Raw genomic sequence first — 27,911 nt, 5'->3', positions numbered from 1 at the left:
TTTTCACAGTAACTTCATTGCAGATTTAATGTAAGCCTACCTGTGACATAGTAGCACAGTGGTTAGCGCTGCTGCTTCACAGCTCCAGGGACCTGGGTTTGATTCCCGGCTTGGGTCACTGATTGTGTGCAGTTTGCACATTCTCCTCGTGTCTGCGTGAGTTTCCTCCAGGTGCTCCAGTTTCCTCCCACGGTCCAAAAACGTGAGGGTTAGGTTGATTGGCCAAGATAAAAATGCCCTGAGATCATAGAAACCCTACAGTGCAGAGAGAGGCCATTCGGCCCATTGAGTCTGCTCCGACAACAATCCCACTCAGGCCCTATCCCCGTATTCCTACATATTTACTCACTAATCCCTCTAACCTACGCATCCCAGGACACTAAGGGGCAATTTAGTTTGGCCAATCCACCTAACCTGCACATCTTTGGACTGTGGGAGGAAACCGGAGCACCCAGAGGAAACCCATGCAGACACAGGGAGAATGTACAAACTCCGCAGAGATGTGTAGGGTAGAGGGATTAGCGGGTAAATATGTAGGGATATGGGGATAGGGAATGGGTGGGATTGTGGTCGGCGCAGACTCGATGGGCCGAATGGCCTCTTTCTGTGCTGTAGAGTTTCTATGATTCTATGACAATTTTTTTAAAAAAAAATTAACATCTATGTGGCTCCACTATGATTTATAAGTCTCACAACACCAGGTTAAAGTCCAACAGATTTATTTGGAATCATATGCTTTCGGAACTGGGTCATCAAGTGAAGGTGCAGCACTCGGAAAGCTGATACCAAATAAACCTGTTGGACTTTAATTTGGTGTTGTGAGACTTCTTACTGCGCCCAACCCCAGTCCAACGCCGGCATCTCCACATCATGATTTATAACGTTGCTCTGAAGCACTTCGGGAGGTTTCATTGCGTCATATCAACGTAAAGCCGCTATCTGCTGCCAGAACTCTCGGGCATTTCTAGCAATTGTGTTTTTATTTCAGATACCGGGCTTTTGCTTCTGGGTTTAAGGATTGTTAGGGCCCTTTTAAGAGCTGTGAGGCGAAGCGGACTGCGCAGATTGCTTTTTCGTCGGAGGGAGTTTATTGACAGGCGCCGGACGCCTTACCTCGCGAGGGCCGGTTTCGTAATACCGGCCGTGGATTCCGCCTTCCGTCGGAGCCGGCTTATTTGGTGGGGAGACAGCGGCCGGCTTTGTCGTTTTCTTGTTGGTTTAATTCCCCCCATCCTCTGAAGATGGCCGCGGTGTGTCTGAGACGGAGCGGGGCCTGGGTGCAGCGGCGGGCCGTTTATCTCCAGGTGAGGAGAGGGGGCCCGAGCGGGGGCTGACCTCTGACCCCAAGTGGCTCGCGGGGGCGGCACGCGCAGGTGTGCGGGTGGGGTGGGTGCGCGGAGGTGTTGGGAGGGGAGCCTGGCTGGGGGCAAGGGAGGTCGGCCGCACCGTTGCCCTCTGAAGGTCATTTGAACCCTTGAGGCGGCGGCCAGCAACTATTCGAAACGACAAAAGCTTGAGCTGGCTAACACAAAGCAGCCCCCCTTTCTAATGGGCAGTACTCCTTTAAAACTACCTGCAGGCTGAGGACAAAAACAGAAAATGCTGGAAAATCTCAGCAGGTCTTGACAGCATCTGTGGAGGGAGAATAGAGCCGACAAGACTGGAGAGAGATCATCTTGTCCTGTTGACCTACGTTTGATCTGCTAAGCGCCATCACAGTTACATAAGAGAATAAGGGGATCTGGAACTGTCTTTTAAAGGGCCAAGTTTGTTGTCTTTTTGAGAGGATCTGATTAAACAGCTGAAAAATGCACAGTGTGATCTGCTCAATCTGCTGGAAGAAGTCTCTTAACACCAGGTTAAAGTCCACCCTGGTGTTGTGAGACTTCTTACTGTGTTTACCCCAGTCCAACATGGGCATCTCCACATCAATCTACTGGAATCATAGAATAGAATCCCTACAGTGAATGGTCTCTTCTGCAATGTAAAGTTTATTTATTAGTGTCACAAGTAGGCTTACGTTAACACTGCAGTGAAGTTACTGTGAAAAGCCTGTCGTTGCCACACTCCAGTGCTATTCAGGCGCACTGAGTGAGAATTTAGCGTGATCAGTGCGCCTAACCAGCATATCTTTCGGATTGGGAAGGGAGAAAACTGGAGCACCCAGAGGAAACCCACACAGACACTGGGAGAATGTGCAAGCTCCACACAGTCACCCAAGGCTGGAATTCAATCTGGAGCCCTGGAACTGTGAGGCAGCAGCGCTAACAATTGTGTCACACCTACTAGCCCACACAAAACCTTTCCCACCACGATAATTTAATGAGATTTCTCTTAAATCTGTGCTCACGTCGTTAGCACTGCTGCCTCACCGCTCCAGGGGTCCGGGTTCACAAGATCAAAAGAAATAGAAGCAGGAATAGGCTATGAGGCCCTTCAAGCCTTCTCTGCCATTCAGTATGATCATGGCTGAACTATGCCAGCCTCGGCTTCTTTTCTGTTCCATTTCCGCATAGCCCTTTCTATTCCTTGACCTATCAAATATTTATCCGCCTGCACTATGGATACTTCTAATAATCCAGCCTCCACTACTCATTGGGACAAAGAATTCCACAGATTCACTATCCTCGGCTAGAAGAAATTTCTACTTGCCTCAGTTTTAAACGCCTTTATCTTGTAGCTATGCCCCCTTGTTTGAGAATTTCCCACTAGTAAAAACATCTCACCATCTACCCTGTCAAGCCCCCTCAGGATCTTGTATGTTTGAATAAGGTCACCTCTCTTCTAAACTCTGAGGAATACAGACCCAAATTATTTAGCTTCAATAGGAGCCCTCTCTCATCCCATTAGCCTGGTGAATCTCCTCTAGACTAGCTCCAATGTTACAATAGCCTTTTTAAGCTCAGGGGACTAAAACTGTATGCAATATTCCAGGTGAGGCCTAACCAACATCTTGTACAATTGCAATAAAACCTCCTGTGTTTTAAACTTCAACCCCTTTACATTAAAGGCCAAAATTCCATTTGCATAGTTAATTACTTGGGGGACCGACTTGCTAGGTTTTAGTGATTCATACAGTAAACCACATGGATTCTTCTGTACTTGCCTCACTTGCAGCCTCTCTCCATTTAGATAATGTCTTTTGATACTTCCTACCAAAGTGGATGACCTCACACTTTCCCACATTAAACTCCATTTGCCAGAATTTTGCCCAGTCACACAATCTATCTACATTGTGTTGCAGAATTGCAGTTCCTTCATCACAATTTGCCCTTACACCTATCTTCATATCATCAGCAAATTTGGAAACCTTACATTCTGTTGCTTCCTTCAGGTTATTAATGTAAATAGTGAACAATTGCAGACCAAGAACTGATCCCACTGGTATTTAACTAGTTACATCTTTCCACTCTGAAAAGGACCCATTCTGTTTTCTATGCGACAGCCAGTTTTTAATCCATGGTAACACACTTCCTCCAGTTCCGTGGGCTTTGTACACCAGCCTCTTATGGAGCACCTTGTCAAATGCCTTTTGGAATTCTGAGTACAGTACAAATTCCCATCTGTCTCCTGTCCTTGTTACATTGTCAAACAATTTGAACAAATTTGTCAAACATGATTTACCTTTCTTAAAACCATGTTGACTAGGTTTGATAATATTCAGCTTTCCTAAATGATTAGCTATTTAGAATCATAGAAACCCTCCAGTGCAGAAAAAGGCTATTTGGTCCATCGAGTCTGTACCAACCATAATCCCACCTAGGCCCTACCCCATATCCTACATATTTACCTGCTAATCCCTCTAACCTACACATCTCAGGACACTAAGGGCAATTTTAGCATGGCCAATCAACCTACCCCACACATCTTTGGACTGTGGGAGAAAATCGGAGCACCTGGAGGAAACCCATGCAGACAAGGAGAATGTGCAAACTCCACACAAACAGTGACTCAGGCCGGGAATTGAACCCAGATCCCTGGAGCTATGGAGCAGCAGTGCTAACCACTGTGCTACCATGCCACCCCAAAATTTTCACTCCATTGTGGACAGTTTTATTTGTAGTCTGTTCATTCCCACAATGCATGGCAGGGCCAAAGATCTCAATTATACAAATATAGCAGCTTTATCCCCTGCACTTGGCTCAGTCACTCTCCCCCATGGTGAGCCTGTCAAATAGGTACTCTTCCATGCCATTCTCAGGGGCTCCCAGTCTCTTCAGGTTGGTGATGTGATCTCCAAGCTTCTTGATCATCTTCACTTGTTCATCCAAGTAGTGAGTCTCCAGGAAATCACAAGGTGAGGGTCAGTGTTCCCAGAGGAGAGTTTGTGCAGATCCAGCAGACTCTGGTTCACGTTCTTCTCTATCTACAGAGCTCTCTGCATTGCCTGCAGACCATTGTTCCACTCTTCTGGCTCTGGCTTATTGACATCCTCCAGGATGACTCTGCCTCCACATTTATTCTGGAATTCCGTCAGTTTCTCAGCATGTTCCCATTCCTCATGTGACTGCTCTTTGAAGAACTCAGCAAAGTGACGCAGGGCAACATCATCCTGGTCAAAGAAAGAGGAAAACATAGGAGGAATATAGCTCCAGGTTGATCTGTTTGTTAACAGCATCCTCACAGTCCTCGTAGTTCTGACACACTTGGGAAGCTGTCTCACTAAGAATAAGAGTCACACAACAACAAGCTATTTCCTCTTTGATTATTGAATCCAACATCATGCCGATAATAGATGTTAAACTAACTGGCCTGTAGTTCTCTGCCTTCTGCCTTTTTCCTTTTTGAACAAAGGAGTCACATTGACTGCTTTCCAATCTTCCGGTAGCAACCTGGAATTTAGCAAGTTATGAAAATTTTCAACAATGGGCCCACTATCTCTGCAGCCACTTCCATTAAAACCCTAGCATACAGTTTATCAGATCCTGGTGACTTGTCTGCCTTTAGTCTCTTAAGTTTCTCTAATACTCTATCCTTGTGATTGGATTATTGTACGTTCTACCATGTTTTTTTTAAATCAACCCATCTGATAACTTAGGAATATTTGCAATGTCTTCCACGATGTAGACTATCTGCCATTTCTCTTTGCTCATCAATTCACCTGCCTCATTCAGTAGCAATCCCACATTTACCTTAGCTGTCCGCTTCCTATTTGTATATCCATACAAACTCTTAGTGTTTGTTTTAATGCTGCTGGTTCAATTCTGGCCTTGGATGACTTCCCAAGTCAGCGTGGGTTTCTTCCAGGTGCTCCAGTTTCCTCCCACAGTTCAAAGGTGTGTAAGTTAGGTGAATTGGGTAAATGTGCAGGATTATGGGGATAAAGCTAGGAGCTGGGCCTGGCTGATCCAAGATCCTCTTTTGGCGAGGCGTGCAGACTCAGTGGGCTGAATGGCTTCCTTCTGCACTGTAGGGATTCTATGTCTTCTGCAACTCTATGGATTCCACCAATTGAGTTTCAATCTCCACCCAGCACTGACCACTTCTGCGACTGTGACCATGGTGCATTTTTTTATCTTCTAGTCTTTGATGCACACTAACTTCTTGAGCTCTGTGGGACTGTCCGTGCTCACTTACACCCTTGCCAGTCACAGGAACCATTACGATCCTTAAGCCTGTCCTGTCATTTTGAACCTTGTGTAAATATTACCTACCTTTTAATCTATATTCCTTAATATTCTTTCCTAATAATCTTGACTTGAAGATTTCAATTCACGCAGCATCCACAGCCTTGTGAGGGTGAGAATTCACCTTTCCACTGTCCTATATGTGGAAAGGTGCATTGTGCTATATTGTACAGCTTAGTTCTTAATTTTAAGATTGTGCTTCCTTGTTATGAATTTCTGCACTAAAGGGAGTAACTCTTGCTTCCTGTTACCATTTTAGGCACCTCTGATTAGATAACCCCTCAACCGTGTAATACACCCAAAGTTATGCAATCTTTCTTCATAATTTAACTCTTCAGTTTTTGTCCAGTTCTGATGAATCTACAATCCAAGATCAATCTATTCTGTCAGAGATGTGCTGCCCAAACTATTTGCACAAATATAGGGGTTGTGGGTAACATTAGCCTGGATTGAAAATTGGTTAACGGGTAGAAAACAGGAGGAATAGACGAATCATTTTTGAGTTGGAAGACTGGTGGGGTACTGCAAAGATCTCAACATGCTGGTATAGTAAGTAAAAGATATATGCTTGCCTTTTAATGCAAAGGATTGGAGTATTAAAGTCAAGAAGTCTTGCTTAGGGTTTTGCTGAGACTACACCTTGGAGTTTTGTGCGCAGTTTTAAGCTTGCCTAAGGAAGAATATTCTTGCTTTAAAGGGAGCAATGATGTTTCATTAGCAGATTCCTGGGATGAGGGGACAGTCCGCTGAGGAAAGATTGAGTAGACTAGGCCTAAGAATGAGAGATTATGTAATCTGAAGTACAAAATTCTTAAGGGGCTCGTCATGGTAGATGGATTTCCCCAGCTAGATCTTCGAATCAAAGTCACCGAATAAGGATTAGCCATTTATGACTGAGTGAAGTGAAATTTCTTCATTCATTGGGTTACGATAGTTTTGAATTCTCAACTGCCGGCAGCTGTGGATGCTCAGTCATTAGGTACATTCAAGACAAAGATCAGTAGATTTTCTGGATGTTAAGGGACAGGGGAATGGATAGTGCTGGAATGTGGAGTTGAGAGGTAGATCAGTCATGAGCTTATTAGAGTCATAGAGGTTTACAGCTTGGAAACAGGCCCTTCAGCCCAACTTGTCCATGCTGCTCTTTTTTTTAAAACCCCAAAGCTATCCCAATTGCCCACATTTGGCCCATATCCCTCTATACCCATCTTACCCTTGTAACAGTCTAAATGCTTTTTAAAAGACAAAATTGTACTCACCTTTACTATGACCTCTGGCAGCTTGTTCAGATAGACTCCATCCTCTGTGTGAAAAAAATTGCCCTTCTGGACACTTTCTTGTATCTCTCCCTTCTCACCTTAAACGTATGCCCTCTAGTTTTAGATTCGCCTGCCTTTAGGAAAAGATATTGACTTTCTAGCTGATCTATGCCCCTCATTATTTTTTATAGTCCTCCATAAGATCACCCCTCAGCCTTCTATGCTCCAGAGAAAAAAGTCCCAGCCTCTCCTTATAACTCAAGTCATCAAGTCCTGGTAGCATCCTAGTAAATTTTTTCTGCACTTTGAGTGGTGGAGCTGTCCCAAAGGCTTATTGATGGCCTTATTACTTACGTTCCTCAAACCAAAAGCAATACTTTTGTTTCCCAGCAGTGTGTGTGTGTTGCTGGCCTTGACTGACACCTTATGCTGAGCAGAATGCTCAGCTTTTGTGATCTCTTTTATCCAACAGCATCCAGTAATTAAAGCATTCCTCTTGGCTAAATACTACTCCTCACAATAAGCTAAAAAGCAGGACCAATATAGTTAATTGCACTGACACATAAACAATACCTGAAATGGAGAGAATTTACTTAATTAGTGTAATTCTTATAGCCCCAGTTCCTGAGAGATTAGAGGCAAGCTATCTAGACAAATCCAGCTGGGTGTTTTTTTTTTGGAGTGAACTTTGACCTAGTGTGCAAGAGATATTGTTTGGAATATGATTGGTGGATTGACCGTTGGCTGTATGTTCTATTGCAGTTGTCCCGCAATACACAAACCACAGCGGCTGCTTCTGCAGCACAGGCAGCGTCTCGCATTAAGAAGTTTGCAATTTACAGATGGAATCCAGATAAGCCTGGTGATAAGCCTCGTATGCAAACCTATGAAATTGATCTGAATGCGTGAGTGTCTCACATTCGAATGCGCTGGACGACAGTGCTTTTTCTGATTTATTTTAATATCGTGTGACTTCTTCATCATAGTACCACTTGGGATAGGACTATTTTGATTGTTCCAGCAAGGTTGGGAGCAGTAAATGTCTAGTGAAAGAAATGAAAAAAGGTATTTTGATCTGCTTAGTCCATTCCTTGCCTGTGTATAAACTCTCCCAAGTTTATTTAATCTCAGGAGTGAGATGAATGACCAGAAAGAAAACAACCAAGAAATTTCAGATTCCTTCTAGATGTTTTTGTGCCTTTGTTAACACTCCAAGATGTGGGTCAAAGTCTATATTCCTCTTTTGACTGTTTGTATTCTATAATCTTTTTCCTGTCCCAGCAGCAGAGGATTAGTTGCCTTCCTCATACAGCACCGTTATTCCATCTCTTTATCTCCTTTTGTATTTGCTTGAACAAGCTTAGTGCAGCAAAGATGAAACATTACTGGAAATGTTCCCCCATCTCTGTAACCATCTCCAGCTCTATAATACTCTAACTCTGGCCTCCTGTGCACCTTCCACTTCCTTTACCACATGACTGTCAAATGTTTCTCTAGCCTTGTAGGCTGTAATTTTTTAAAATTGCCTCGACAACTTAGTTGACTATCCACTTCTCTCCTTATTTAAGACAGACTTGAAACCATTTGGTTAGGTGGCCTTATGTCTCCTTCTTTAGTTCTGTCAATTTTTGTCTGATTAAGTTCCTGTGGAGTGCTCTGGGACTTTTAACTACACTAAAATGAATATACAAATGCATGTTTGAAAAAATTAAAACCGATATTTCTGTTATAATACCAAATATGTAGATGTGGTCCAATGGTACTAGATGCTCTTATCAAAATCAAGAATGAGGTGGATTCCACGCTGACCTTCCGAAGATCTTGCAGAGAAGGTGAGTATGTAATATATCAGTGTATACGTGTGAAAGAGAATGGCTGTTCAGTGCTTGTGCACTTCAGAATAAAATCAGTGTTGTGCAGATTTCTGTGGATAGAAAGAAATTGGGCTTTGAACAAGGTAAAAGTATCTATCAGGACATCCGTTAAATACAGTTATTAAAATAATCATTGAGGCTGTTATTACCTATACTAATGAGCTGTGGAGAATGACTCAAATCTTGAATGCCCTACATGCACATCTTGGGCACAACACCACTCCAGCATCAGCAACATTGATTCCTCTTGGTCTCAACCCACCTGTTTTAACGTTCCATTGAAGGCTGTGGTTTCTTATCGAAAATGCCCAAAGTATGAGTTGGTGTTAGCAGCCATTCTTTGTGCCCACCATCTGTACCTCAAGCTGCATCTGAAAGGCCCACATGTCCAACGAACCTTCAATCAAAAATTGAGTTTCTGATTTCTTCGTCATTAGCTGCTGCTGTGAGATCATAATCTCTTGCTGTGTGATATGTGGGCAGATGTGTCTTATGTAAGTGGTTGAGATTCTGCAGCTGGAAACATGTGGGATCACAAGCAGAATTCTGAAAAATTGTAAGCTATTGCCTGACAGTCAAAATCAGAACCCCTTATTAAGTGGATTTAATGATTTCTATATAATTAAAATGGAGGTTAAGGGATCAGAGAAAGATAGGCAGCAATATTTACGGAGAAAGGAATGATGGTTCTTGTTAAATGCCAAGAAACCAGGAAGTTCTGGATATGAGGAGCATTTGACTAGAATTTGTTTTTTGCTCAATAGGCAACTGGCCAGATATTGAACGTTGGCTATTGTGTGTGTATAAGGCAACAGCCACTGACCACGTGGGACAGTTTTAACATTTTCAGACCACAGGACAAAAATGGAAGATGCTGGAAAATCTCAGCAGGTCTGTGGAGAGAGAACAGAGCCAACATTTTGTCTGGATGATTCTGTGTCAGAGCTGGGACAGGACACGGTTTGTGGGAAGGGTTGGTGCTCAGGGCTAAGGGAGACCAGAATCAGAATATATCATGGGCAAATGATTTGTACCAGGTTTAGTTGAGAGGAAAGCTTTTGTGTTCCATTTAGCCCAGAAGTAGTCATATACAAGCAGTTGCCTATGAATTAGCAGCTGTTGTCTCCCTTAATCTATCAGGTTACCCAAGGAAACCTGTGCTGGAAACATTATATCTAAATTGCTGACATAAAGATTCTCAGAACACCATTTAAATATTATTAATCTGCCTCAAAGATTCTCTGTTCAACCCAAATGTGCTGCAGTTGAACAGGGAATGTTGAGATTAGGTTTCTTTTTTAAACAATTGCACTATGCTGTCCCTCCTGTCTCCGTGTGGATATGCTGGCGTTGGACTGGGGTAAACACAGTAAAAAGTCTGACAACACCAGGTTTAAGCCCAACTGATTTATTTGATAGTAGACTCACTAACTTTCGGGGGAAGTCCCTTCGTCAGGTGATCATTCACCTGACGAAGGGACTTCCCCCGAAAGCTAGTGAGTCTACTATCAAATAAATCAGTTGGGCTTAAACCTGGTGTTGTCAGACTTTTTACTGTGTCCTCCTGTCTAGGACAGGGGATAAAATTCCTTCTGTGGCTGCTGTTAAGCTTGAACTTAAGCCAATGCTACACAATGGTTAGTACTGCTGCCTCACAATCAAGGGCCCCCGAGTTCAATTTTTGGCTTGGGTCACTGTGCAGAGTCTGCACATTCTCCCCATGTCTGCATGTGTTTCCTCCAAGTGCTTCAGTTTCTTCCCGCAGTCCAAAAGATATGCTGGTTAGATGCATTGGCCGTGCTAAATTCTCTCTCAGTGCACCTAAACAGGCACTGAAGTATAGTGACATGGGGATTTTCACAGTAACTTCATTGCAGTGTTAATGTAAACCTACTTCTGACAAATAAGTTTAAACTTAAAACTTACAAATATAAAGATAAAAGCAAATTACCGCAGATGCTGGAATCTGAAACAGTTTAGCCCTTGTTCTCTCCCCAGATGCTGTCAGACCTGCTGAGATTTTCCAGCATTTTCTGTTTTTGCTAAAAACAAATACATTTCACAGGCCAATTCTGCTTCATTTAGCATTATTGTGCTCTAGTCTTATCTGTGATGGTTTTTTTATACAGAAAAGCCAGTAAATTTTAGTCGCTTTTTGAAGCTGATTAGACTGCTTTGCATGTTTAGTTTATTTTAAACAGTAAGTGTTGTGCAGGTTTGGAGAGCTTTAGTGAAAGTGTTCAGAAACCATGATCAGCTAAGGATTTCATACATGGATTTCTGTTCTCAGGGATATGTGGCTCCTGTGCCATGAATATCAATGGTGGCAATACCTTAGCCTGCACCTGTAAAATTGACAGCAATCTTGAGAAAGTGACTAAGATCTACCCACTACCTCACATGTATGTGGTGAAGGATCTTGTTCCGGTAAGTTCCTACCCTTGCCCTTTTGTTTGTTCCCTCTGTATCCTTCTGTTCACTGCAGCAGGGATCCTGGACTCCATGTGTGCTTTTCTGCAACAATCCAATTTGCAATCAATAGCACACTCTGCCGCTGATTCAAACTGGATTGTTGCAGAAAAGTGGCATTTAAAAAAAAGATATTATCAGTGTGTCTTAGAAAATTCAACTTGAGTCTTTGGTTTATTAAGTGCTCAGAATTTCAGGATATTTATAATTCTGTCTGTCATGAGTAATCTGCTTCAAGGCTTTGTTACCCTGCAAAAACAGCTCCCACAATGACTGGGCTAAAATTATATGTTTGCTGTATTGTGAATTATGCTTAAATACATTTTCTGATTGACAGTTTTCAGTCACTGGACTACCCTGCTGTTTAGTATAATGGCCTTAAATCTGTCTCCTAAAAAATTTCTTGTGTCACTTGAGTATCTTCCTGATATATTCAGATTGGGTTTGACTTGTTTATCCTTTTTCTCCAGGACCTGAGTAATTTCTATGCTCAGTACAAGTTAATTCAACCATACCTGAAGAGAAAGGATGAATCTCAAGGGGGTAAGGAGCAGTATCTGCAATCGATAGAGGACAGACAGAAACTGGTAAGGCTACAGGATGATCCATATAAAATGGGTAACAGTCTTCCTTCCAGTAGCCAAAACTGCAAGCTTAAACTAACAGTGGAAAGAGGGGTGTTATTCCTTCACAATAACACAATGATCTAGCAGTATGCTCTCAACTGAGGGCAGGTTTTGATCTGTAAATATGAACATACCTGTGTTTTATTGTTGTGGTAAACTGGAGATTATTTTCTTCAAACTTGACCAAAGTATTAAGTCCTTTTTAATAATACACATGATGCATGGGCTGGTCCTTTGTGGATGAATGTCTAATTTTTGTCACATTTTGCCCATGCTGCTGTAAAAACTGTTGCATTAAATCTACCACATTTCTGACTCGTGCACCTTCAGCTACTTTTGCGTTAAAGACACTTATGGGTGCATCTTTTAGAGAATTATACATTCAACAGGAATATGGACAGAAGAGCTTTGCTTGTTGGAATTGAACTAAATGTGCTTGCTTTTTCGTCAGGACGGTCTTTATGAGTGCATCCTCTGTGCCTGTTGTAGTACCAGCTGTCCCAGCTACTGGTGGAATGGAGATAAATATTTGGGCCCTGCTGTCCTGATGCAGGTATATCTGTTTTATCCTCACAGAATCTGTACGTGTATCACAGGGAGATTTAACATATATTGGCAGGTTGTTTCTGACATCTAATGATGCTGCCCATGTCTTAACACACATTCCCCTCTGCTTGTTGACAAACACGAGATCTCAATCAAGCATGATTTTAAAACCTCATCCTTGTTTTCAAATCCTTCCATGACTTTGCCCTTCCTATCTCTCATCTCCAGCCTCCCAACCTTCTATTATACTTGTGCTGCTCTAAATCTGGCCTCTATTATTCATTTGTGGGACATGAGCATCACTGGCTGGCCAGGATTTATTGCCCATCCCTAGTTGCCAAAGGGTACTTGAGAGTCAACCACATTTTGGCTCTGGAGTCACGCATAGGCCAGACCAGGTAAGGATGGTGGATTTCCTTCCTTATGGCATGCTTGCCTTCATCTGCCGAAGTATTGAGTTTAAAAATTGGCACGTTGTGTTGCCGCTTTATAGAACCTTAGTTATGCCGCACTTGGAATATAGTGTTCATTTCTGGTGGCCACACTACCAGAAGGATGTGGAGGCTTTGGAGAGGGTACAGAAAAGATTTACCAGGATGTTGTCTGGTATGGAGGGCATTAGCAATGAGGAGAGGTTGGAGAAACTTGGTTTGTTCTCACTGGAGTGATGGAGGTTGAGGGGAGACCTGATACAAGTCTACAAGATTGAGAGGCATGGACAGAGTGGATTGTCAGAACTTTTTCCCATGGTGGAAGAGTCAGTTGCTAGGAGGCATAGGTTTAAGGTGTGAGGGGTAAGTTTTAAGAAATGTTTTACAGAGTGGTGAGTGCCTGGAACTCGTTGCTGGGGGAGGTAGTGGAAGTGGATAAGGTAGTGACTTTTAAGGGGTGTCTTGACAAGTACATGAATGAGATGGAATAGAAGGATATGGTCCCTGGAAGCGTAGGGGGTTTTAGTTAAGTCAGGCAGTATGGTCGATGCGGGCTTGGAGGGCCGAAGGACCTGTTCGTGTGCTGTAATTTTCTTTGTTCTCTAAAAGACACTCGTGAATCAGATGGGTTTTTTCTGGCAATCAGCAGTGGTTTCATGGTCATCAGTAGATGCTTAATTCCAGATAGTTTTATTGAATTCAAATTCCACTATTTGCCATGGTGGATTTGAGCCCAGGTCTCCAGAACTTTAGCTGAGTTGCTGGATTAATAGTCTAGTGATAATACCACTAGGCCATTGCCTCCCTTTGTTTTAATTGCTCCATCGGTAACTGAACCTTCAGTTGTCTAGGCCCCAAGCTGTGAAATTCTCTCCCTGAACCTCAGCCTCTCTTTCTTCCTAAGATACTCCAAAAAAATCTCCATTGTGTTGGTCATTTGACAATATCTCATAGCTTAGTGTCTTGCTTTGTTTTCTCATGCTCCTATGAAGTGCTTTGTTCCATTTTACATTCATATTGCTGTGCAAATACAAATTGTTGTTTGAATTTTTATGGGGTCTACCAACCTGCACACATAGGAACAAAGTACAAATGCAATTCAGCTCATCATGCAAGTGTTAGATTAATCCCACTGATTCAAAGCCCTGTATCTTGGGTGTTTTCAAATAATTGTCTGATTTCCTTTATGAAATTTGCCTCTGAATCATACTTCTGGTATTTATATAACTGGTCCTGTTGACAGTACTTTGGGGCAGAAGCCTTTAGCATGTTGAAAGAAATTGAATCAACATAAGAGTTAGAGGGAAATGATGAAAGTGGGATATGCAGGCTGCTGATTTTGCACAAGTTAAGAGTTTGAGGATGGGAGAACAGCAGTGTGAACATGGATGAGAAGGGGATAAGGGTTGAGCATTATTCTAACACAAAAGGTTCATCAAACCAAGTTAACTTGAATTTGCATGCCATCTCCTGAGTTTTTGCAATTTTGAGAGCCCACAGCGTAGTAATAGGCAAACCAGTTTAAACTTTGTAAATGCTGTCTGTGTTAAAATGAGCAATTCTGGTAAGGAGATTTTGCAAACAGTGTATGATTTTGTTTTTGAACTGTGGTGCCAGAAAGTGTCAACCACAACATGGCAATCCAGGACACCCTTAATTATTGCGTTAAATTATACATTTGTACTTAAGTTCTGGAATGGATCTTTAACCTACAACCTTCTGAACCACACACACTTTATTGCAAATGCTTTGTGTTGCATTCTCAGCGCATTTTATCTGTAAATTTGGGAATGTTGAACACAAGATCTACTTAGGTTCACTGTTCAAAAACAAAATCAATAACTGATGCTTAAGATTTTTGTGATATTTAATAGTATTCACTATTGGGAAATTGACAGACTCCATCTTTGATAATCATAGATTATTCATTTTATGGGATGTAGGCATCACTTATTTCCCATCCCTAACTGCCCTCCATTTCAGAAAGCATTTCAGTTTCGACCACACTACTGTGCATCTGGAGTCACATGTAGGCCAGATCAGGTAAGGAAGGCAGATTTCCTTCCCTAAAGGGCATTAGTGAACCAGACGTTTTTACAACACTTAACAGTGGTTTCATGGTCAGCATCAGACTTTTAATCCTAATTTTTTTTTACCTAATTTCACCATCCACTGTGATGGGATTCGAACCTAGGTCTCTGGATTACTAGTCTAGTGACAATACCACAATGCCACTGTCTCCCAGGCTATCTCTGTTCCACTGATGAATTTTTAAACAGCACTGCAGTTTGTTTTAATAGTTGAGAAAACATAGTTCAGGATACATACTTCCATAAAGTTTGAACCAAATCTCCTTTGCTGATTTGTGGTTCAATTTGATTAAATTTCAGGCCTATCGCTGGATGATTGACTCCAGAGATGAGTTCACAGAGGAGCGACTAGCTCAGCTGCAGGATCCTTTCTCCCTCTATCGCTGCCACACCATCATGAACTGCACAAGGACTTGTCCAAAGGTAAGTGCTCAAGCAGCTATAAGAAGCCTGGTATTTTGGAAAACTAAACCTTGCTACAAACGTGAGGACTTGGAAAAGAATCATTTCTTACAAATTCATTTTTGGAAACAATGTCTTGAATAGTAAAACAGCTACTTGCATTTACAAGATATATCACAGGATTATTAACATTTTACACTGAGCCACATGGGTATTAGGACAAGTGTCTGAAAGTGAACCAAGTGTCTTAATGGAGATAGAGTATCCCTGGAGCTGAAGAAAACCTAAGAAAGCTCCAGCAGTACAAATGCTCCAACTCCCACAGCAGCAACAGCAAATGTTCCAGTGGAAGAGAAAATAACTGCAGGAGCAGCAGCAAACTGCTCCAGAACCAGCAATCAGCTGACAACAGGTTGCAGGTGTCTCCAATGTCCAGTTTGGGCATTTCTTTTGGGCAAATCAAATAAACTAACAAATTAAATTTAAGCAAGAAGAGCAACTCCCAAAAAGGGAACTGCCTGAAACAGAAGACAAAGCAGAAAAGAAATGTAAAAATGGAGTTGATGGGTGGGGCTGCCGGTGGTTGAGTAAAAAAATTTGGAATTAAGGCCAGAATTGGAGGAATGCAGATAGCTGAGTTGGAAAAGATTAGAGAAGGGCAAGACCAAACGTGAGCACGAATTTTGAGATGTACATCAAAAAACCATGGGTGATTTGGATGGTGCTAATTATATAGGAGCAACAAAGTTTGGATGAGCTAAAGGTTATGGAGCGTGCAAGATTTGCCTCAGAATAGTTGGGTTTTGAGGTATCTAAGGCATGAATGAGCATTTCAGCAGATGCAGTGAGACAGGGGTGAAGTGCCATTGGTGCTGGAGAACATACAAATACAATGCAAAAGTTGCACGAAGTCAAGTTCAACTTTGACCCAATGGGTAGGGAATGGTATTCATGGCAATAATGACTGAGATACTTTGAATATTATCCAGAAGAGAAGACAGTTAATGGATTGCTAATGTCTGACAACAGGGGTGGGGAAGGAGAGAGAACTGGTGTCGGAGAAAAGGCAAGCTTGTTCATTTGCTCCAACCTTGTTGTCTCCAATATGCGCAAAGCCTTAATTCCAGTTTCATTTATGGTTGTCAGTGACTTCTGTTGAACATTCATTCTTAATTCAAATATAATGAATGGTTCTCTTGCCTTTCAGGGTCTAAATCCAGGTCTAGCGATTGCTGAGATTAAGAAGATGATGGCAGTGTACAAATCCAAGGCTGCAACTGCATAATTTTACATGTCTGGATTTATCTATTGTATTATTATTATTATAAAACTTTGCACTTGAACTGTTTGTTTCAGGTATGAAAGACAAAACATAATAAATCATTCTGCCATGTAACTCAGATTGTTACTTGTATTTTTTTAATGGATGGTAATTGAGTACAGAAAGACCTAAATGACATTGAACTGAAAGGCATCCCATGGTGCTTTAATGGCAAAGACAGAAGATAGGTGACCAAAAGCTTATTCTAAATTAAGGATTTTTTTTTGAAGGTGGGAAAGGTGGAGGCTTGACTGCCAAATTCAGTGAAATATAGTGGCGATTAGACTGAAGCTGGGAGGACAGACCACAGATTTAGTCTAGGTTGAGGATTAAATTATTAATTTCTTATATAGCAATACAAAAAATTGAAGAGTTATTGGACAGAAATCTGTTTAGGAATGATTGACATTGAGGCATAGAAATAAAATCTTTATATATCTATACTGTACAATTAGACAAAGCATTTTCATGGCAGGAATGCTCTTTGTAAAAGTGGCATAAAATGTAACAGCACTTAAAAAAATCCTGTAAACTGTACACAGTTTTTCCCACCTTGTTATAAAAACTAATACAAAATCAGTTTTTGTACAAGTCGAAAAAGTATTTTACACATTTATAGACTGGTTAAATGTAGCAAGGGGAGTGAATCAATTGGGACACCACTTACACAAGAGCAGCCAAGGGAGATTAGGCCATCTTGCCCTATCAGGGTTACAAAACTACCCTCAAAACTAATAGGATGTTGACACTGGTCATAATGTTATCTATTGACAGATAAAATACTTCTTGTTGATGCAAGATTATTTTTGGAGATGATCTTTCAAATTTTCCCTTTCTCTTGTGGCTGCACAAGGTCATGCTAATGATGGTGGATGATCATGTTGCCTGCAGTAAATGTAACACGCTACGGTGAGATAGCAAGCTGACAAAGCTATTCAGGGCTAAATTAACCTTATCCACTCCATATACGTGAACATTGTTCATAGTGTTGTGGTCTGGGACTGAGTTAAATCAATTACAACTTGCTTTCTGGAACCATGATTACATTGTTTGTTGATTTAGTTTCCATTGAAAGTTCTCCTAGATCTTGTAAAATGTTAACAATCTAGAGATTTAATTTACCTATTCCCACTTTATCTGTACGAGAACACAGTAATTTCAATTTTAAACATAACTGAAGTCAGTATTCATCACTCAACCTTTATAGTTTAATCCTTCTTCCAGCCAGAACCAAGCTGCTGCTTGCACAGTTAATTGTAACTAGGTGTGGTTCAGTAAGCACAAATACACCAACTTTCTCCAGGTTTAATCCTTGGTCTGATGGTAAAAAATAGGGGTGGAGGAGCAGGGAGAAATTAACCAACATTATAACTTTTTGGCAAATCCTCAGCTGAGGGCAAAAGTTAAACTGAAAAAGTATATTCACCCTAGTCTCCACTAACACCATCTAAGTTAGTATGAAAATTGTCACTAATAGGGTGGCAGTAGCTAGCACTACTGCTTCAGAGCACCAGACACTTGGGTTCAATTCTGGCCTCAGGTGAAGTGTCTGTGCGGCGTTGCACATTCTCACCATGTCTGTGTGGGGCCCCTTTGGGTGCTCTGGTTTCCTCCCACAGTCCAAACAGGTATAGGTTAGGTGGACTGGCTATGCTAAATTGTCCCTTAATGTCAGGGAGATTAACAGGGTGAATACATGGGGTTACGGGATAGGTGAGATTGGTGCCAGTGCAGGCTTTATGGGCAGAATGGCCTCTCTACACTGCAGGCATTCTATGAATTAGGTACATCACTAAATGCACCAATGGATATTCATCTCTGCTTAGGTCTTCACTTTGAAGGTGAAAAGAAAAATGGGTTGGGTAAAGAACATAGAACATTACAGCGCAGAACAGGCCCTTCGGCCCACGATGTTGCGCTGACCAGTTACAAAACAATGACCCACTAACCTAAACCAATCCCTTTTCGTCCATAAACCTATCCACGGAAGAAGGAAAACATTCAAAGGTGACAGCTGAATAGTGAAAGTTAACAAAACAATACCCAGTTTGATGGAGTTAGCTCATCCAGATCTAACCGTGCAGCTTGCCAAGTCTTCAATGGGAGCAACTGCGTCCACCCATCCCAAAGACTTTTGACCCCAATTTGTATTCTCCCCCCACTCTTGGTTAAAAATGTTTGCAAATTGTAGTGTATAAATAATGACATAACCGTTCCTAGAGACAAACTTCAAAATCCAGTTTCCCACAATATGGGGAAACCAGTGCACTTAAAAAAAAAAATTGGAGATTTGCCACAACGCCCAAAAAAAATAGCAGAGTTTGTCCTGCATAGAGTTTGCCACTCATACCCAATAGAGGAGATGGTAAAGGAAAAATTCTGTCCTGGTCCATTCATAACCTACCATATATTTTTCCTCCCAGATTTTATGGGGGTCACAAGTTTGATTCGTTTCCAGCTGCATGTTGTTTTATGTCATTTGATGCAGGAAATTCATAGGTTTGAAATGCAGGTAATTTTTTTTGGTTAAAAACTTTTCACGTTCCCTTGGCCTGTTTCTGTGGAAAAAGTTACTCAAAGCTGATGATCCTCTCTGATTTGGCATATATAACTTCATTAAGAGGAGGCCATTTGGAATTGCAGCAAAGTTCTTTCTCAAGTCTTTTGTACAGCTTTTTGGACTGCTTTTTCCTGCAGAAGGGCCGTATGCATCTTTGTAGGAAGCCACTATCTATAGTTGTCTGAAAAAAGCCAAATAAGGTTACAGTTAAATGTCACTCACAAACAAATCCATAATTAAAGATTCTTATTTATCTTTGACTTCTAATCTACATTATTCCACTAACTGACTCCAAAGCACAGCCTGCAGAATATCTATACATACAGTGACCTAATGAGTAAACACTGCGCCATACCACCAGGTGGTACAGTTCGCTACATTTTACAATACTTGGGATGGAAGGCAAACTAATGAAGGGATTCTGTATTCTAATCTAATTTAAAATTAACTTATGTGATGCCGACGTCGCTGGCTAGGCCTGTATTTATTCCCCATCCCTGTCTTTGATGTGGTGGCAAGCTGCCTTTTTAAACCACTGTGGTCTGTGTAGGTACACTCACAGTGCTGTTTGGGAGGGAGTTCCAGGATTTTGACCCAGTGACAAGTGATGCCACTAATGCCCTATACAATTAAGAACCTACATCAGTGGAGAAGTGGCTTTATCTTCAGATAAAGGAAAAATCAGCAGCCGAGTCAAAATAGGCCACCTAATATTCTGCAGAAGCCAGGGTGTTGGCCTGCTTGTTCAGTCGCTGAGGAACAGTGCTCGACACTGGGGAGGCCGGGGCGGGGGGGGGGGGGGGGGCGGGGCCCACGGGGTGGTACTGGACACAGTTTTTAATATCTTGATAATTAGGGATTTAAAGTAGTAAATTAGGTTAGAAATAAAGTTACTTTTGATTTTGCTTGATCTCCCCTTGATACAGATTGGAGGAAGCTATAATCTCTGGCATGACAATGAGCTTTGCTGGGTGTTGCAAGCGCTGAACAATGGAGAGTTGTTAACTGGCAGAGCTCAAGTTTAACTAGGAGATATGGATCTATCACTCCCTGCTTTAGGGTGGTTAGCTAGGCAGGATAAGGGCAAATAATGTTCTTTAAAAGCTGTTTCTTACCTCAAATAGAAGAGAAGTAAAAAAGTGCAATGCTGCAAATCCCAGCAGCAAAAATTTAAACTTCAGATCAGTGATGAGCATCAGTTGCAATATCTGGCGGATGAATTGGAGTGGGTAAAACGTCAGAAATACCATTAGAGCGTAAAGCAGAATCAATGCAATCAGGAACAGCACTGAAAGGAAAATGCAGAGTTCAGTCAGACATTTCATTCAACACTGCAAAATGTAATAAAACTTCCAAGGTTCTTTATAGCGTTATCAAACGACATTTGACACTCAACTAATCGATCAATCTATATGGACACAGAAGCAGAATTTTTATTCTTTCACAGGATGTGTGTGTTATTGGCTCAGCCAGTATTTATTGCGCTTCCCCAAGAATGTGGTGGTGAGTTTGAACTGCTGCAGTTCTGGGTAGGTATAGCCACAGTACTGTTAGGAAAAGTTCCAGGATTTTGACCCAGCAACAGTGAAGGAATGGCAATTATAGTTCCAATGATGTGGAGATGCTGGCGTTGGACTGGGGTAAACACAGTAAGAAGACTCTCACCACCAGGTTAAAGTCCAACAGGTTTAGTTGGTAGCAAAAGCCACTAGCTTTTGGAGTGCTTGCTGCCCCTTCATCAGGTGAGTGGAAGTTCTATTCACGAACAGGGCATATAAAGACACAAACTCAATTTACAAAATAATGATTGGAATGCAAGTCTTTACAGGTAATCAAGTCTTAAAGGTACGCTCATTGTCTGCAATCAAGTCTTAATCGACTTGATCAAGTCTTAATCGACTTGATCAAGTCTTAATCAAGTCTTAAAAGACTTGAATACCTGTAAAGACTCGCATTTCAATCATTATTCTGTAAACTGAATTTGCGTCTTTATGTGCTCTATTTCTGAACAGAACTCCCACTCACCTGACGAAGGGGTAGTAAGCGCTCCAAAAGCTAGTGGCTTCTACTACCAAATAAACCTGTTGGACTTTAACCTGGTGTTGAGAGATTTCTTACTGAATATAGTTCCAAGCCAGGATGGTCTGGCTTGGAGGGAAACATGCAGGTTGTGGTGCTCCCATGCTGCCCTTGTCCTTCTAGGTGGCAGTTGCCACTGGTTTGTCAGGTACTGAAAGAGGCTTGGCAAGTTGTTTCAGTGCATCTTGCAGATAGTCCACAATTCTGCTAGTGTGTATCAATGTTGGAGGGAATGACTATTTAATTTTGTGGATGGGTTGCTTATCAAGTTGTGTATCAGACTGCGTTGTGCTTTTGAGTGTTGTTGGAGCAGAATTCATCCAGGCAAGTGGAGAATGTCCCATCATACTCCTGACTTGTCAGGGAGTCAGGGGTGAATTACTTGCCACAGATCTGTTCTTCTAGCCCATATTCATTTGGCTAGTGCAGTTACGCAAATATAGTTATTATAATGCAACAGCTGTAAGTAGAGGACTTGGATATTTGTTCTTTTTGGTCACCAGGTCATTTTCCCAAATTCAGTAGATGCCAGTGTTGCAGACGTACTGAAACAGCTAATGTTTATGCCTCTTATCTATTCCTGAATTTCACAATGTAAGGCAATGCCCGGGCATCTCCAAGATGCAGAAACTAGCAGTTTCAAGCTGATATTGCACATTTTGTAGCAAAAGATACCATCGGCCAAGGGAACAGATCAATTGCCTGGTCTTTCATACAATATTATGGTGCATAAGGAGATAACAGTAAGTACACAATGCTTTAATCACAACCTTTACAGATATAAACCATACGTAGCTCCAAGAGTCAAAAAACAAATACCATTAGAGTAGAGCGGCTTGCGGAAGGGTTGACCCTTGGAAAGTACTGTTGCCAAGATGAGGTACTGGAACCCAGACACACAAAATAAAGCAGTGTTTTCGTAGTTTGGGAGTCTGTTGCTGGATGAATTGGTATTTACAGGAACAAACCTTCAGATAAACACACAAAACATCTATAAAATCATTGATAGGGACAGGGCAATGCAAATCAGCTACAATGCGAGACCAATTTATAACACAAAAGCACTGTACTAACAGCCACAAATGGTGAACCACTTGAATTTAGCCCAACCACTGGAATTAGGAATATTGATACCGCCCCCCAACTCCATTCTACGCTGACCACCCAGCTAAGACGAAAGGTATAAACCAAACAACAGAACATGTAGGAATGCCAGTGGCAAGTTTTAGTTACGTGACCTCACCTGGTCTCCAAATGGAGAAAACGACTCATGTTTTACTTTTCAATTTTCTTTTGTTTTGAGGTGACCAGAACACTTTGACAAATTCATACTTCTTTGAAGATTGACCAGCTGCTCTTGCAGACAGATTGGACAAATTTACAACAGTCATTTTGAGCTTTTTGAATAATGGTGCATCCACAACAGGGAGATTCATTAATCGAGCCAATGTGAAGATACCCCTCCCCCCACCCCACCTTTCGTTTACTAATTTTCTCCCTCCAGTTTTGCTGACCCTGTTGGAATAATCTTGAAACTGGCTGCCTGTGTAGGAGTATGAATAGTGAATGCTAGCAGTCCGTGCTCTCACTCAACTCTCACATCTACCTCCAACAGGAGGCAATACATATTGATCAGAGGTGAAAATCTTGCATGATTAACCCCTTACTAACCTCAGGTACCTCTACCAATCATCCCAAGATTAATCATTGAAGTCAACATTAAACAAGACAAATAGAGCTTTCTTTACGGGTCAGCATTTAGAGAATTTCACAAGCAACTACTTTCCTTTTTCGTAGAGGGTAGCTGTAAATCTGATGACAGCAGTAGCAGCACACTTACCAGCTTTGGGTGATAGTGATAGTGTAGGTGAGGACCTGAATCAGTATAACCAATAAAGTCTGCAGCAGCAGGCTGCCCAGGATCGAAATGTTGATCAGACTCCCCACAGGTCGTTGTGCCACCAGCTCCTTTGCGGGCCCCGTTCGGCCCATGAGGACGGCCACAGTCGTAGTGATAACCAGGTCAAAGTACAGGTACTGCCAATCACCCAAATTAGAATCTACCTGAATTTAAAATTTTAAAAAAAGGCTTAGAACAAAAGCAGGGCTGGTTTCTTAATTAGAATAATAACTACAACTGAAAACACATGATACTTAAGGCAACGTATTCATGATATAATAATTTAAAAAGCTTAAAATTAGCCCCATGGTCTTTTCTGCATGCTGAGATTCTACACTGGCTGGAAGTGGTCAGCTGTGGTATATGTCAGGGAATAGGATCAGGCTTGAAAGATTGGTCAGTTGGGTATCACCTGTCACATATGGGAAAGGATCTCAGGATGAATCAATGTATTCAAAAAGGAAATGGTGAAGTGGTTCAGAAGGAGGTGTTTCCTTATTTTTAATCATGGTCTTCACAATCTCTTCGCAATACACAAATCTCCCAATAGACAAAACGACTGGAGGTTCTCCTGTAGCCCTGGGTGAGTGCTGATCCATAACTAGCTGCAGGTGTATGGGACCTGCCCAATTTGCTGTCCTCTGGTGCAGCGAATGTTCCATTTTCTCACAATCCAACAGCCATGATTAGGTGGATGATCCTGGGAATAATTCCCCATCTTCCAATGTACAGGGTCCAGCACCAATCAAACACTGTACCACCCAGCTTCTTTCTAATTCACACTGTGGCGAATCTGCCCACCAGGAAGTAAGCTAGACAAAGTTACTCAATGTGCAGAACTGATAGATGGCTATACATCCATTATCCATTAGATTATGTATACTTACTGTGTACAATATTAGCACGGAAACAAACTGGATCATGCTGTACATGGCCATGTATTTGAAAACTCCAAACGATGTGATGAGAGAGGCTCGACCTTCCCTGCAAGGAATAGAGGAAGGTCTTGTTTTATGCTGGAACTGGAAGGAGCACCAAGAGATTTAACTGAGAAACCTACCTAACATGAAAAAGAACAGGCTGCTGCTAATATCACAAGTACAGAGAGTGACAATTTATATGCAGGTGATTCGAGTTCTGATGCAAGTAGAGTATGGTAACTGTAGTTAGTGGCACCAGTCCTCATCCATTGTGCTAAGCTCTGGTTTTTGATTGTTGCATGTAAAATTGGTGACAATTCTAAGAACCAGAATAATAGCATCTCAAAAAAAATCCCCATCAGAGTAAGCTACCCAAGAACTCACCGAATCACCATTGGTACACACTCAATGTTGTCTATTTTTGAGGTGAAGGGGGCTGCCACTGATGCCTCAGCCTCTGAGAGGGAGATTCCAGCATCAGCAGCTTTCAGAGCCCCACAATCATTGGCTCCATCTCCACACATTCCCACAGAGTACCTAGAGAAGTAGGGTGAACATTAAATAGGACTTCACAATATCATAAAGCAATACAAAAAATCTACTACTGTCTTATTCTTAAACACAAATGGACAAGCTTTATCTAGAATTTTATAATTAACTCTTGGAACTTCATGTTGTTAACGGAGTTATTAGTAACTCACATCACAGATTATCTTTACAGTCAGTCACTTGCAGTTATAACACAAAAAAAAAATCAGTCAAATGTGCAAATCTTCATTCATGTACAAGGTTGAAAGAGATATGGACCGCATGAGTAGGAGCAGTTGTTCCCCTTAGTTAAAAGGTCAATAAAGAGGGAACATAATTTTAAGATGGGGGCAGAGGGTTTAGAGGGGATTTGAGGAAAATTTTTTCCACCCAGAGGGTGGTGGGAGTCTGGAATGCACTGTCTGGGAAGGTAGTAGAGGCAGGAAGCCTCAAACTTTAAAAAGTACATGGATGAGCACTTGAAATGTCATAACATTCAGGGCTACAGGCCAAGTGCTGGAATTAATGCAGATCTGGTGTAGTTTTGTCAGTGCAGACTCAATGGGCCGAAGGGCTTCTTCTGTACTGTATGATTCTGACACCCACAGTACTCATTTTTGAACACACTGGGACTGGAGTCACACATTAGTCCCAATCGTGGCTTCAGTCTCTTATGGAAAAGTTTAATTCTGGAGAAGACCTAGTTCAGATACAATGTCTCCTGTGGTTACCAAAAAAGCCAGTGTCTTGTAATTAGTAAAACAGTTACTGTCAGCCACAAACACATGACGAATCAGGTGAAGGAGGGTAGCCCCCAGCAGGACAGCATTTTGAGAAAGAAAGGGAAATAAATATCCGCTAATGTGTATTCCCTAGTTCTTGCATTACCTTTGGTCAAAACAAGGGGGTGACCTTTTGCTTGGACTTGACCATTGCAGGTCTGTAATTAGCTGCCAATGAGTAGTGAGTCTGTGCTCCTGATATGATCCTCAGCTTCACCATACATCAAGCCACAGCAACTCAAAACATGAAAACAAATTGTTTTTGCTGGAGTTCAGATGAATGGGACTTGTAAAATTCTAACAGACTAGACAGGGTAGATGCAGGGAGGATGTTCCCAATGGTGGGAGTATTAAGAACCAGGAGTCACAATCTGAGGATACAGGGTAATTCATTTAGGATGCAGACGAGGAGACATTTCTTCACCTAAAGAGTGAAGAACCTGTGGAATTAATTTCGACAGGATGTAGTTGATGCCAAAACATTGAACGTATTCAAGAGGCAGCTAGATACATCACTTGGGATGAACGGAATCAAAGGTTGTGGGGAGAAAACAGGATTAAGCTGTTGAATTGGACGATTTGCCATGATCTTGATGAATGGCAGGGCAGGCTCGAACGGCCTCCTCCTACCTTCTATGTTTCGGTGCAAGTATCTTGTGATGACATTATATGCACTCCACTGTAAAATGTTGGCATCACATCTTTTATTTTCCAACTCCATTTAACCATTTAATTGTCAACTTACTCCAATTTCTGTAAGCTCTCCACCAGCTGTGTCTTCTGATTAGGAGCCATTCGAGCATAAACAGTGCCTCGGATCAGGATCTGAGGAGAAGCATGAAGAAATAAAGCAGATTAAAAATATCCAAATTAATCCATTATTATACAGACTCGGCCTTATATTCCAGTTAGTACTATAACTATGGATTTAACAGACAAGGAGCCTTGAGACTATATATAAATTCTACCTTTGGCATTGGACTCTGTACTCAGTTTCACACAGACTTTGTAACATTGATAGGTTCTTTACCTGAATCAACAGGGCTCAAAGACATTGCACCTCTCCCATTTAAACAGTATTGTACTCCCATCCAGTACCAGTTTTATATATATATTCCTCAATATTACCAAGTTCTCTGCAACACCATCCCCATCAGTGCTGTACTTCTCAGTATTACAAGACTCTGGGCCTCTCCTATTGCCATTAATAGTTTTGATCATCAACTTAAGGCCAGAGTGAAAAACAACCTGCAGTTTTCCTTCCAGATTTGCAGTAAATACATGGTGAAAATCAAACTTCTCACCTTCTGTAGAAGATCTGGGAAATAGTCGTAAACCACTGCGAAAGATTTTCCATTTAGTGCAAAGTGATAGTAAGACTGCTCCAAAGAATGATTCCCAGGCTGTTGCTGCTGGATAAATTTATATGACAGATGAAAATGGCACAGGCATGTCTGAAATGCAAACTGGCCACATGCAAATACGCAGAAGATATACGAGTAGCCAACACGGCCACCCCACCGGCCCCACTTCTAATATCTCAGCTCTTACCATTAAGTCCCCCGTAACTAGTGGGGTGCCCCAGGGGTCGGTGCTGGGGCCTCAGCTATTTACCATTTATATAGATGATCTGGAGGAGGGAACCGAGTGTAGGGTGTCGAAATTTGCTGATGACACCAAGATTGGGGGAAAGGCAAATTGTGCGGAGGGTGTGGAGAGTCTGCAGAAGGATCTAGATAGGCTGGGCGAATGGGCCAGGAAATGGCAAATGGAATTTAATGTTGGCAAGTGTGAGGTGGTCCACTTTGGTAGGAAGAATGGTAGGAAGGACTATTACTTACGTGGCGAAAAACTGCAGCAGGCGACGGTGCAGAGGGACCTCGGGGTCCTTGTGCATGAGTCACAAAAACCCAGCCTGCAGGTGCAGCAGGTGGTCAGGAAGGCGAATGGGATGCTGGCCTTCATAGCGAGGGGGATTGAATATAAAAGTAGGGAGGTCTTGCTGCAGCTGTATAGGGCATTGGTGAGGCCGCAGCTGGAGTACTGTGTGCAGTTTTGGGCGCCGCACCTGCGCAAGGATATTTTGGCCTTGGAGGGAGTGCAGAGGAGGTTTACTAGGCTGATACCGGAGTTGAGGGGGTTGAGCTATGAGGAGAGGCTGAATAAACTAGGCTTGTACTCGTTAGAGTTTAGAAGAATGAGGGGAGATCTCATTGAGACGTATAAGATGATGAATGGGATGGATAGGATAGAGGTGGAAAGACTCTTCCCGCTCAAAAAAGACAGTAGGACTAGGGGGCACAGCCTCAAGATAAAGGGGGGGCGGTTCAGAACGGAGTTGAGGAGGAACTTCTTCACTCAAAGGGTGGTGAATCTCTGGAATTCTCTGCCCGTTGAAGTGGTGGAGGCTGCCTCGCTAAATATTTTTAAGAAGCGGGTTGATGGGTTTTTGATAAGAGAGGGGATTAAGGGTTATGGGGAGAGGGCGGGAAAGTGG

At 42.0% G+C, this 27,911-nt stretch overlaps 2 protein-coding genes and 1 pseudogene across 4 annotated transcripts in view; 1 reads left to right on the top strand and 2 right to left on the bottom strand.

Moving 5' to 3' along the window:
- Positions 1–852: 852 nt before the first annotated feature.
- On the top strand, positions 853–16,720 carry sdhb (succinate dehydrogenase complex, subunit B, iron sulfur (Ip)). The gene is made up of 8 exons (XM_080215013.1): positions 853–1,304; positions 7,649–7,791; positions 8,633–8,718; positions 11,051–11,187; positions 11,700–11,816; positions 12,307–12,408; positions 15,223–15,345; positions 16,532–16,720. The coding sequence occupies exons 1-8, from the start codon at positions 1,242–1,244 to the stop codon at positions 16,607–16,609; spliced, it is 849 nt and encodes a 282-aa protein (XP_080071139.1). The 5' UTR covers positions 853–1,241; the 3' UTR covers positions 16,610–16,720.
- On the bottom strand, positions 3,079–5,081 carry LOC145360074 (ferritin heavy chain B pseudogene; annotated as a pseudogene).
- A 1-nt stretch (position 16,721) lies between the features above and the next one.
- atp13a2 (ATPase cation transporting 13A2) overlaps positions 16,722–27,911 on the bottom strand; it is an 81,711-nt gene continuing 70,521 nt past the window's right edge. For 2 of the 3 annotated variants that reach the window (XM_080215010.1, XM_080215011.1), the window contains exons 23-30: positions 26,719–26,826; positions 26,160–26,239; positions 24,489–24,641; positions 24,072–24,168; positions 23,125–23,348; positions 22,104–22,252; positions 20,321–20,493; positions 16,722–19,386 (exon numbers count right to left, since the gene is read on the bottom strand). In XM_080215010.1, coding sequence (XP_080071136.1) covers positions 19,216–19,386; positions 20,321–20,493; positions 22,104–22,252; positions 23,125–23,348; positions 24,072–24,168; positions 24,489–24,641; positions 26,160–26,239; positions 26,719–26,826 — 1,155 coding nt within the window. In that variant the 3' untranslated portion in view covers positions 16,722–19,215. The remainder of the gene's footprint in view (positions 19,387–20,320; positions 20,494–22,103; positions 22,253–23,124; positions 23,349–24,071; positions 24,169–24,488; positions 24,642–26,159; positions 26,240–26,718; positions 26,827–27,911) is intronic. The other variant, XM_080215012.1, reaches the window with a different exon arrangement.

The sequence above is a fragment of the Carcharhinus amblyrhynchos genome, chromosome 30, assembly GCF_965287045.1.
Source record: "Carcharhinus amblyrhynchos chromosome 30, sCarAmb.v2.hapA, whole genome shotgun sequence".
Taxonomy (NCBI): Eukaryota; Metazoa; Chordata; class Chondrichthyes; order Carcharhiniformes; family Carcharhinidae; genus Carcharhinus; species Carcharhinus amblyrhynchos.
This window is presented reverse-complemented; position numbering and strand designations above follow the sequence as displayed.